Source organism: Ahaetulla prasina, chromosome 5, assembly GCF_028640845.1.
Source record: "Ahaetulla prasina isolate Xishuangbanna chromosome 5, ASM2864084v1, whole genome shotgun sequence".
NCBI classification, from domain to species: domain Eukaryota; kingdom Metazoa; phylum Chordata; class Lepidosauria; order Squamata; family Colubridae; genus Ahaetulla; species Ahaetulla prasina.
Genome location: NC_080543.1, coordinates 122,810,145 through 122,822,364, shown reverse-complemented (window position 1 = coordinate 122,822,364; position 12,220 = coordinate 122,810,145). Strand labels below are relative to the sequence as shown.

The window sequence follows — 12,220 nt, the reverse complement described above, 5'->3', positions numbered from 1 at the left end:
GTTCGGAGAACTGGTTGTTGGAAGAAATCTCATTTTGTTTTTTTCCACTTTACAGGGCTAATCCTGTAAGGAAGGCAGGAAGGAAACATTCTGGTGCTGTTTCTAGCCTAATCTTTATTGCCCAGCTTACAGAAACTGCCTCTCCGGTTAACCCTTGTTACATTGTACCAGCTAAGGCAAAGCGCCCATCAACATGCGTGACGTTGAGTTGGCCATGCTCACATGGTCACATGACCACCAAGCCATGCCTACCCAGCTGGTCATTAGGGCAGAGTACCGATTGTTAAATTATTTGAATCCCACCACTGATGCAAGCTGCACATAATTTCAAAGCATACCTCCCCCGTCTTTCTGAGGGAGAACAATTCAAGATCTGAGCCTACAAATGAAGCTTTTAATCTTTATTTATAGGAGCTTGGGGGGTACCCGCTCTATGTCACAAAGCATCTGTGATGTGAACTAGCTAAGAATCCATTTGCTTTTCAAATCTAAGACTTTCTTCTGCCCGTGTCAATTTTGCAGATAGAGCCTGCTGATCCGTGTACAGAAGAAAACCCAGAAGAGTAACGATCCTTTAAAAAATCCACCTTATAGTACAATAAAAATTATACAGCCTCAGTACAACCATCTTTCCAATTAGCTGATCAAAACCTGTGGGTCTTCAAATGTGCAACAAATTTGTCTCTGAGGTCCATTCACCTCTCTCTCTTTCCAATTACTCTAGTCTAGAGCCAGCAACGTTTGAAAAACAAGGTCTTGGTTTGGGGCAAGATCACATTTCTACTGTGTGGACTGGCCAGCCTCCAATGGACTTAACTGGAGTATAGGACTATTATCTTCATCTGACAATTTGTTGAATTATCTTCAGTTTGTACTTTCTAGGAAACCTGCTTGTAAGAACAGAGATATGAACAACACTGCTATTTACTGTTTATAATCGGAAGGCATCAGATGCGAAATGACTTCACCTATGTAGATTGTTAAGTGTTCCCGAAGAAATTTGTTAACCGGTAGTCATACTGTTATTGTTATTGTTGTTATTATGGAGTCCATGCATTTATTTGCTGAGTTAAAATAGTGGGTCTTTCTATGGGATTTTTGCCTATAGGACTGTATGCAAGCCAGTGGTGGGATTCAGCCAGTTCGCACCTATTCGGGAGAACCGGTTGTTAACTTTCTAAGCAGTTCGGAGAACTGGTTGTTGGAAGAAATCTCATTTTGTTTTTTTCCACTTTACAGGGCTAATCCTGTAAGGAAGGCAGGAAGGAAACATTCTGGTGCTGTTTCTAGCCTAATCTTTATTGCCCAGCTTACAGAAACTGCCTCTCCGGTTAACCCTTGTTACATTGTACCAGCTAAGGCAAAGCGCCCATCAACATGCGTGACGTTGAGTTGGCCATGCTCACATGGTCACATGACCACCAAGCCATGCCTACCCAGCTGGTCATTAGGGCAGAGTACCGATTGTTAAATTATTTGAATCCCACCACTGATGCAAGCTGCACATAATTTCAAAGCATACCTCCCCCGTCTTTCTGAGGGAGAACAATTCAAGATCTGAGCCTACAAATGAAGCTTTTAATCTTTATTTATAGGAGCTTGGGGGGTACCCGCTCTATGTCACAAAGCATCTGTGATGTGAACTAGCTAAGAATCCATTTGCTTTTCAAATCTAAGACTTTCTTCTGCCCGTGTCAATTTTGCAGATAGAGCCTGCTGATCCGTGTACAGAAGAAAACCCAGAAGAGTAACGATCCTTTAAAAAATCCACCTTATACTACAATAAAAATTATACAGCCTCAGTACAACCATCTTTCCAATTAACTGATCAAAACCTGTGGGTCTTCAAATGTGCAACAAATTTGTCTCTGAGGTCCATTCACCTCTCTCTCTTTCCAGTTACTCTAGTCTAGAGCCAGCAACGTTTGAAAAACAAGGTCTTGGTTTGGGGCAAGATCACATATCTACTGTGTGGACTGGCCAGCCTCCAATGGACTTAACTGGAGTATAGGACTATTATCTTCATCTGACAATTTGTTGAATTATCTTCAGTTTGTACTTTCTAGGAAACCTGCTTGTAAGAACAGAGATATGAACAACACTGCTATTTACTGTTTATAATCGGAAGGCATCAGATGCGAAATGACTTCCATTCTTCCATCATCATCCCTTTCCATTTATTTCCTTTGATCATCCGCTGAAGTTTACAGGAGCTGAGCATTTCCGGTAGAGCTCTGCCTATTACTTTGGATGGACCTGAATTCCCTTCATCAGGTGGATGCTACCTGGCCTAAGTCCTCTCTCACCTGCCTAACTACAGCTCTCTCCTCCCAGATGTTTGCGTGTCCATGTACCTAGTGAGAAGGAAAGCGTGTCACACCCAACTGATGACAGGACTCTAAATTTCCCAAAGCTGGTAATAACAGATCAACAGAATAACAGTTGGAAGGGACCTTGGAGGTCTTCTAATCCGACTCCCTGCTCAAGCAGGAAACTCTATATTATTTCAGACAAATAGCTGTCTGAAATCTCTTCTTGAAAGCCTCCAGTGATGGAGCACCTACAACTTCTGGTGGCAAATTGTTCTACTGATTAATTGTTCTAACTGTCAGGAAATCTCTCCTTAGTTCTAGGTTGCTTCTCTCCTTGATTAGTTTCCATCCATTGCTTCTTGTCCTGCCTTCAGGTAGTTTGGAGAATAGGTTGACCCGCTCTTCTTTGTGGACGTCCCTTAGATATTGGAACGCTGCTATCATGTCACCCCTAGTCTATCTTTCCATTAAACTAGACATGCTCACTATGAGATCTTTGCTGGTAAGGTTGGAAGGTTAAGCTTAGATTTTATTATGTTAAAGAAAAGTCAAAATTAGGTACTCCTGAAGGATCGAAGAGGCTACGTTATACTTGAAAATGTGCACAGTATATCCATTATTTGTTTGAACATAGAATCCCCACTACTGCCACTGCTCTGTCCTATTTCCAGTCTCAATAGGTCCATGTTTCAAAGCATTGTTGTTTTGGAATAACTTCAGGGAAACAGAATTTCTTTGAATTTAGCTTTACATTTTGACAAGGGTTTTTTTTTTTTCGGTGAGCTTATGGAAATTAAAAATCTGATTCTTTCTACCGTTTACTGACTCGATCTCAAATAACCAAGTTGTAGGGACACACGACACAAAAGGAGTGAGCTTTGACAAACTAGAACAATCTTTCCTGCTTTTTTTTTTCCTTTTTAAAATGTTCATTGTGTCATAAAGGTTTTACACTGCATTTTTCTTGCTGATGACAACCAAAAACTTTGTTTCAAAACACTTTTCATTTCCATTATTTACATCCTGTGAAAAACTGTCCACTTGAAAATATTTCTTCACTATAACATATATATTACAGAATATTGTAACTTTTACAAGTCTGGTAAAATACTTTCCATTCGATTTTCTGGATTGTTTTCCTCCCCCCATCCCCCTTTGTATTTTTATAAGATGCAGTATCCATATATTTGAAGTTCATACTAAAAAAAAAGAAAGAAAATGAATAGATTACTGCAGTGAATTTGATATCAACATATGGAAAAGTTTCAACGGGCTTGACCTATTGAGTAAACTATGCACAGTTACAGATATTTTAATGAAATTGTGAAAATATAGCAGTCTTAAATGTATACATCTTCATCTATAAAACACAGGCAAAGGCATAATACAGGAATTACAAGCTGGTTTCCAAAACGGAGAAAATTATGCCTATAGAAGAGCTAGTTCCAACTTCTGTTGGGAAGCCATATTGAAACTTAATTCAGATCACACACATGCAAATAATCAGCAATGTGCACACATGAGGGACACTGGAGATTTTGATGAGGGTACCCATTCTCCATTATGCTTAGAAATCAGAGCATATGATCAGAGCTCTTCCAGAAAACATCGAAATGGATAAAGATATTAGCTGGCATAACTGTTCCCAACAAAACCAGAAAAGATTCATGATTTGTCTTCTTCCAAGCATTAAACCTTTATCAAGCACACCCTTATATAAACATAGATCTCTACAATATATTGCTTCAGTCTGATGCTGGGATGCTCGTTGACATAAATACAGGTAGTCCTTGACTTACGACCACAATGGAACCCAAAATATCTGCTGATAAGTGCGACAGTTTGTTAAGGGAGTTTTCCCCCCGTTCTATGACCTTTCTGGCCACAGTGGTTAAGTGAATTACAGCAATTGTTAAGGGAGTAACACGGTTGTTAAGTGAATCTAACTTCCGCATTGATTTCGCTCGTCTGGAGGTCGCAAAAGGGGATCACATGACCCCAGACAGTCATAAATATGAATCAGTGGCCAAGCATCTGAATTTTGATCGCATGACCATGGGGAATGCTACAACAGTCGTAAGTGTGGAAAAATGGCTGTAAATTCCTTTTTTCAGCACCATTGTAACTTTGAATGGTCGCTAAATGAACTATTGTAAGTTGAGGACTATCTGTATCACCATACCATGGATCCATTTATGCAAGGAGTCTTCCCCCTTCTCAATATCAATATATCACCAGCCCTTTGATATCAGATTCATTCAACGATTTCATTCAAGTATAGACAATGCGGGAATACTGCTTCTTAACTCTGAAATTGCGATGGGCCATTTGCAAAGGGCTCGATACTTTTGAAATAAGTAGGTACTTATTTCTGAGCTGAAGAATGCAACACTGCCTTGCTGTGCGTTGGGACCAACCTAGGTTGTAACTTCAGAGTGGCACCGGTAAGATCTTGCGCCTTTCATTAGCATCAGCGGTCCACAGACTCCTCCCGTTTTGGGCAGGCGACTGATGATGCAGGAAAGGGGCGGGGTTATATTATGATGCGATCAACCTGCTTTCATCAGTCTGATCTTTCTTGCCTGGACCTCACAGATATGACTGGAAGATAATTGGGTGAGTTGCTTTCTCTTTGCTTGGGAAATTGCATCTCTGTGGTGAACATTTGTCCAGTAATCATGGAATGTCCTAAAGTGCATTCGGTATCAGTTGAATCTCCAGTATGCCTAACAGAGAGCAGGACATTCAATCTTCCTTTGGCACCAGAGATATTGACCATGTGACATGATGCTCTGGAATGCAGCAATTTCCCCCAAAGTCAAGGGACAAGCATGGTGAATTATCTCTGGTTCAACATGACTGAAGGAGAACAGATCTCGAACAGTCCTTCCATCTGCCGTGAAACAACCTGGAGAATCCAGTTTAATTTGTGGGGTTCATTCCATCATAATTTATTTTTAAAAAATTTCTCCTTTAAAAAACAAAACAAAACAAAAAAGCCCCAGTGGGGTTTAATTGCTGTAATTTCTGAACAGGAGAATGCATTCTTCATACAGAGGAAAATTTCTGAAAATGTGCAAATTCGGAACCAAATAATCCAATCTGATCTGTAAAGTTTTACGTGAGGTTTTTACACATGGGTTTTTAATTCCCTTTGAAGCAATGTAACTACCTGTAGCATGACAGGGGAAAAAAAAAGGGGAGAATTCCCCTCTTCTGTTTTAACAAACAGATAACTTGGAAAAGAGATGCGGTTGCATCATATCGTCATTCCTAATGGAATTTTATTCTGGTGGCGAGCTACTTTTAACAGTAGTGCTAACGAGAGAAATTAGACACCTCCACATTTTCCTTTGTGAAGACAATTTGCTTGCCTGCTAATTAATCTGCCTAAGAGAAACGGTTCTTCCAGAATAACACTGTCTTTGTTCATGGAAAAGTTCCAATACTGAAATTTATTGAACCATCAGGATAGATCGGCTAATAAAATTAACAATAAACGGTTTGCACGAAGGCCACCTTTCTATAGTACGTTGCAGCCGCAGTGAAAGAAAATCCATGAACATCGGAACAACGGCAACTGAACAAGAAAAAACAGGCATCGGAAAGAATCCTTACAATATGGGTTAGTCAAAATAGTTCCCACTCAACAGGGCTCTCTCAGAATCAGGCATGTAAATTTCTAAAAATTGAGAGGAGTATCAGAACTGTTCAATGCTTTGGGTTCCATCTCCAGAAAAGGTTGGAGGTTGTGAATGTTACTCCTGCCTGCCAGGTGTTTTAAAGGTAGGCAGACGGTGTAACTTCTGTGCGCTTTGAAGCACCCCTTGGAGGCTGAATATGAAGCACCGGACAGCCCTACGAAGGTCAACTCCCTAGAGAACCAACCAACCATTCTGGCACCCTGTTTCCAAAGGTTCCCTGTGCTCAGGTAGGCCATGATGAGGATAACTCCCTGTCAGGTCTCTAAAACTAAACTAGGCCCCAGTTTGGAAGATCTATGGACAAGCATGAGCTGACGACAGACTGGTCTTTACATCCTTTGTCATTGACTCAGTCTTGAGGAAGAAAGAAGCAGAGAACTGTGGTAAAAGAAAATTAGTCCTTCCGGTCTAATTTCTTTAGCAATTGTCAATTGCGCAGCCAAGGAGAATAGGAAAGCTGCTAATTATTTGACTGAATTAGAGGGTGACAATGGAATTGTGACTCTGTTGTTTGATATGCATATTTTTTTTCTCTAAACAGTTCGGGCAACTGTTTCTTTTTCAAGGAACAATACGACTCGAAAGATCATTTCCTATTAATTATGAGATAAACTGATTAGGTCAAGATGTGATCTGACGAGATTAATCTATGCAGATTTGAACCAATGCTCAGGAAATATCTCTAAGTAAAAATTAAGCAGTTGAACTCCCTTCCTATTTTTCTCTTCTCTGAAAAAAGAAGAAAGGAAAAACAGAGGAATGTTTGATGGACCAGAGCATCCATAAAAGAGAACAGAAATCTATGTTCCTAGTGAGCAAATTCCCACAGCAACAGGATCGCATCTCTCGTTCTTAGATATTAGCTCAAAAGACCTCAGCTCTACAAAGGCAAGACGATACTGATTTTTGGGAGACAGTAAAACACTCTTCTAGGAATTCCCTCCTAGCCATCACTCCTAGCTTAATTTGATCTTGCTCGGCCTATGATGAAAAGTCGGTCAACCTACTAAGTCATAAGAGTTGACTTGGGAATGAACCAGGTAGAAGAGCTCTTGAACTTAAGAGGAAGTTAAGCAATCGAATGAGTAGAATTTGAAAACTCCCAAATCCTTCTAAAACCTGCCCACTGGTGTGGATAGAAAAATGTCCCCAAGACCTCTGAGTCTGACTGGACTATTTCTGAAATGGTTACTACTGGCTACACAGAGTTATCTTAAAAGTGTACAACTGGGTCTTAAGATCAACGCTACTGGCACAGGATGCTTTGATTCTACTCCTGTGTTCGATAAATGACGAATCCCTGACTGGCTGAATAGCTTACATATGTTAGATGTTCAAGAGGATGAATGATTTCAAATAAATCTACAAATATACTGTCATAAAAGATGAAGTACAGGTAGTCCTGGACTTACGACCACAAATGAGCCCAACATTTCTGTTGCTAAGTAAAACATTGGGTAAGTGAGTTTTGCCCCGTTTTACAACCTTCCTCGTCACAGTTGTTAAGAGAATCATTTCAGTTAGTAACATGGTTGTTAAGTGAATCTGGCTTCCCACATTGGCTTTTCTGGTCAGAAGGTCACAGAAGCAGATCACATGACCCCAAAGGGACTGCAACCGTCATATATATGAGTCAGTGGCCAAGCGTCTGAGTTTTGATCATGTGACCATGGGGATGCTACAATGGTTGTAAGGGTAAAAAACAGTCATAGGTCCATTTTTTCAATGTCATTGTAACTTCAAATGGTCACTAAATGGTCCTTGTAAGCCAAGGACTACCTGTATTGCTTTTAACATTTCCTTTTGTTTTTGACAATGAGGTTCAAGTGTTCATTTAGCATTTTATAATGCATCATTAATTTCTTCTAACCTCAACATGCTCTCAAGTGCCCTAATTAGCAAACTCTTCTAGCTCAAGTCAACTATGTGTTCTACCAACAGGGAATTAGAACCAGCTAGATGGGAACAGAGAACGTAAACTATCCACCCTGACTCTGATAATTTGTAAACCCATCAGGGTTCTCCCACTTTGGCAATTTTAAGACTTGTGGGCTTCAACTCCCAGAATTCTGCAGCTGACCATACCAGCTGGGAAATTTTGGGAGTTGAGGTCCACAAGTTTTAAAGTTGCCAAGATTGGAGGGCCCTGATCTACATGGCTGTATGAGCAGCTCAGATGAAAGGATTATGGGTTGATGCTGTACATATGCATGTATGTATTTGAGCTGTGGTGGGTATATGTATGAGTTGGCCACCTATTCCTTCTACACTATTTCCAAAGGCCCAGTTGTATGAACAGATGGTTACCACTTGATTCTCAACCATCCTAATTAAGACTGAAAAACCAGAACTGTTGGTTCACATTTAGTTACTTAGACAAAGGGGCCCACAAAATGCTTACTCATTTACGTCAGTCTGCCTCATCTGTTGTATCTAGAGCAAAGAAGCAGACGTTTCTAGCCTGGATGACCAAAACAGGTGCAGTGGTTGGCATTTCTTAGGCAGATTTCAGGAGAAGGACGCCCACTCTTTTCAATTCCTTCTAAAATCCTTTGGAATCAGTTTATACCATCTCTAAAAATGGTTCCCCTGATATGCATGAGGAACCATTGGCCCCATCACCCCCTACCTATTCCAGGAATGCCTGACCGAGGTTGTTTGTCTAACCACCTTGGCCTCTACCCAGCCCAACCCAAATTAACGATGACTAAGTCTCACTGGCCCCGTATCGTGACTCCATGGAGATAGCTTAAAATGATTCTTGCCAGACCTTCGTTTTAGGAATGGGAAGTACATTGAGAGAGCTCTTGAAATTCTTTCTCAATGCTCTTCTTTATTCTGATGCATTAAATTCCCTTTGGGTCGCAGAGGATGTTCACTTCAAAACTTAGACGTTACAATCCTAAGCACAATTCTACCGCAGGGGTCAACTCAGTGGGAGAATTCACACACAGAGAGAGAGAGAGAGACACACACAGAGCCTATACAAATTATAACATCGATTAATGGATGATCATGTGAGAGTGAACCATCAAGTTGTCTAGGACAACTCGCTGTCGCCAACTCGCGGTGGGACAAGAGTTACACTAATTTCTTTGATATGGTGGAATAGAATTATTAAAGAAAGGATACTGAAGGAGGGACAAGAGGAAAAGTGAAGGACAAACATTAACATATTTTTAAAATCGTTTTAAATCATCGAATTGTTGAATTGTCCCACAACGCGGTGTCCCGTGGTGAGTTGGCTGTGACAAGTTGTCCCAGAGCGAGTTGGTCACAGGGAGTCATCCCATCAAGGATCCACTCCAGGGGCGGGTTTCAAAACCCTTCGCTACTGGTTTGCTCGTGCGCGCGATGCTTCTGCGCGTGCGTAGAAGCATCCGGACAGGTTGGAAGAGTCTCCTGCTGCCGATAGCAGTTCGCCCGAACCAGGGCGAACCAATAGCAAACCACCACTGATCCACTCCTATAGAACAGAAGGTTTATCATGCCAATGTATGGACAGGGTTAATCAATGGCATTACTTCTCCTATGCAGTTGTGAATCAACTACTGAGCAACTCAGTAGAGTTGAACATCTATTACTTTCAGGGAAATATGCTGAGGACTGATACATTGGTTCAGAAAGGGTGGGACCAATTTCGGTTCTATTATGTGTCCAAGACTGGTTTTAATGAACTCTTTCTATTATAGAGTAAGCAAATGGATACAAAATGGGGAATTTCATAACTGAAATATTACGGATGCCTGTTTTATAAATTCCAGCAAAAGCAGAAGAGAAAAAGCTTTAGGAAGTTTTAAAAGAATTAATGGCCTCTAAAGTCCAGCATAACAAGAAAGAGGTAAATATGTACACCATCTTTATTGCATAAGTGTGCTGAGAAATCTTTTTTTTTTTTCACTTCAAGGAGCTTCATTTTTTTTTTTAAATTCCTCCTCTTTCCAGTCTGTTCAGCTGGCTTAGGAAATTGTTGGGCAGGATGACATTCTGCAGTGTTTTAACGGGGGGCGGGGGCGGGAATGAATCATGACAACAACAACAAGAACAACAACAACCAAATAAAAAACAGAAGCAGCAGCAGCAGCAAACGAAGAGAAAGCTCTCGAAGGACTTGTTCTTTTCTACGGTTTATGACATCCAGTCTTCGCAATATGCAGAAATTCTTCGGGAGAAAAAAGTGGGATGGTTGAGAAAAAAAAATAAAAATAAAAATAAAATACAAGCCATAAATACTTTTGAAAACGACGCGGGTTAGAAAATAATGCCCAATCTCGATGCGTTTCGGCTTTTTTATCCTCAGCGAAAGGTAATGAATGCCTTGGGTCTGTGCTGGACAGCCTGCTTAAGGTGGGAGGGAAGATTGTAGCATTCTCGTTCCTGCTTCTTTGTGAATATGGGGACAACACCGAATGCCCCTTTTGTGCTAACACCATCAAAACAGGATTCAGTCCTGCTGAATGCACTGTAGTTAAAAGAGACCCAGCTCTTGAAATTTCATAGGTATATATATATGAATATATATATTCATATATATATATATTTATATATATATATATATAGACAAGGTAGCTTTTTTTTTTCAGACCAACATGTGCCTTCGGCGGTGCAATGCCAAGTGATCTGAGCGGGAAAAGCTTCGGTCACAGTCCGCGCACTTGAACGGCTTCACTCCTGTGTGTTTGCGATAGTGCCTCGTTAGTTCATCTGAGCGAGCAAATTTCCACGTGCAACCTTCCCAGGTACACTTGTACGGTTTCTCTCCTAGGGGAGGGAGCAAAAGACAGAGAGAGGAAAAGAAGGATTTAGTATTGGACTCAGAGAGGGCGGTAGGCGATATCCTGAAAATCCAGAACGATCAGAGAAACGTGTCAGAGTTTGTGGCAAAATCAAATCCAGAAAGCACACACATACACAGGCAGACTGAGGCAGCAGGATTCATTGACTTCTTTTTATATACATAATAACACATGAAGTAAATTTACAATACCAACAGTAGATTTCTTCCAACGTAGTAGATGGAGAGACTTTAAGTAAGTTCTTGGTTTCAGTTCAGCAGAGCAGACAAGCTCAGACTAGTTTGCAGCTTCAGAGCTCAGCGCTACAGAGCCATAGCCAGGCGCCTTCCAGTTTCAGTTTCTAAACAGTCCTCATTGGCTGACCCAGTTGCTATGCCTATTCATTGGACGACCTTGTTACCATGTCTTCCCAGTCATGGATATTCTGACAAAATGCAAGTTTGCATAGAGTTTAGTTATTTAAGAGGCTTATTTGGCCAGTGATCTAATGAGCTGGGTCACAGCAGCTGTGCTAGCAATAGCAATAGCACTTAGACTTATATATTGCTGTACACTGCTTTACAGCCCACTCTAAGCAATTTACAGAGGCAGCATATTGCTCCCCCAACAATCTGGGTCCTCATTTTACCCACCTGGGAAGGATGGAAGGCTGAGTCAACCTTGAGCCTAGTGAGATTTGAACTGCCAAATTGCAGGCAGCCGGCAGTCAGCAGAAGTAGCCTGCAGTACTGTACTCTAACTATTGCACCAACATGGATCAGTAAGAACATAAAAGCAATAAAAATCAACATTCAACTCTCCCCCAACTCGTAGCATGATAAAACAGCACTCCCAAACTCCTAAAAAACATAATTGTTGAGCTCTAGCCTCAACTTGTTCCAATTGAAAGGTAAAGGTTTCCCTGTCCAGTTGTGTCTGACTGAAGGGCACAGTGCTCATCTCTGTTTCTTGGCCGAGCGAGCCAGTGTTGTCCGAAGACATTTTCCATGGGCATGTGGCCAGCATGGCTATGCTCCAAGGGTTCATAAAATGCTGTTACTTTTCCACCAAAGTGGTACCTATTTATCTACTTGCATTTGCATGCTTTCAAACTGCTACATTGGCAGGTGCTGGGGCAAATAACTGGAGTTCACCCATTGCAAGGCGCTCGGGTCTTGAACCCGGGGTATCAGCTTTCCAGCTGACAAGCTCCATGTCTTTAATTGCTGAACCATTACACATACACACACACACACACACACACAAACATACACACGAGTCCCAACACTTGGGTTTATAGTTCAACAACCTTCCAAATTTGGATTTATGTTGCTATGACTCTGCCGTTGAGGTCAAAACCAGTCACAATGGTTCCAAGAAAGATTTGGCATCGATTTCACCTATGTAGTACCATCCAATGTTGGAAAAG

The 12,220-nt window shown here is 41.1% G+C and overlaps 1 protein-coding gene across 1 annotated transcript in view; it reads right to left on the bottom strand.

Annotated features, from left to right (window-relative positions):
- Positions 1–962: 962 nt before the first annotated feature.
- KLF12 (KLF transcription factor 12) overlaps positions 963–12,220 on the bottom strand; it is a 321,201-nt gene continuing 309,943 nt past the window's right edge. Inside the window, exon 8 of the mRNA XM_058186266.1 lies at positions 963–10,777. Coding sequence (XP_058042249.1) covers positions 10,596–10,777 — 182 coding nt within the window. The 3' untranslated portion in view covers positions 963–10,595. The remainder of the gene's footprint in view (positions 10,778–12,220) is intronic.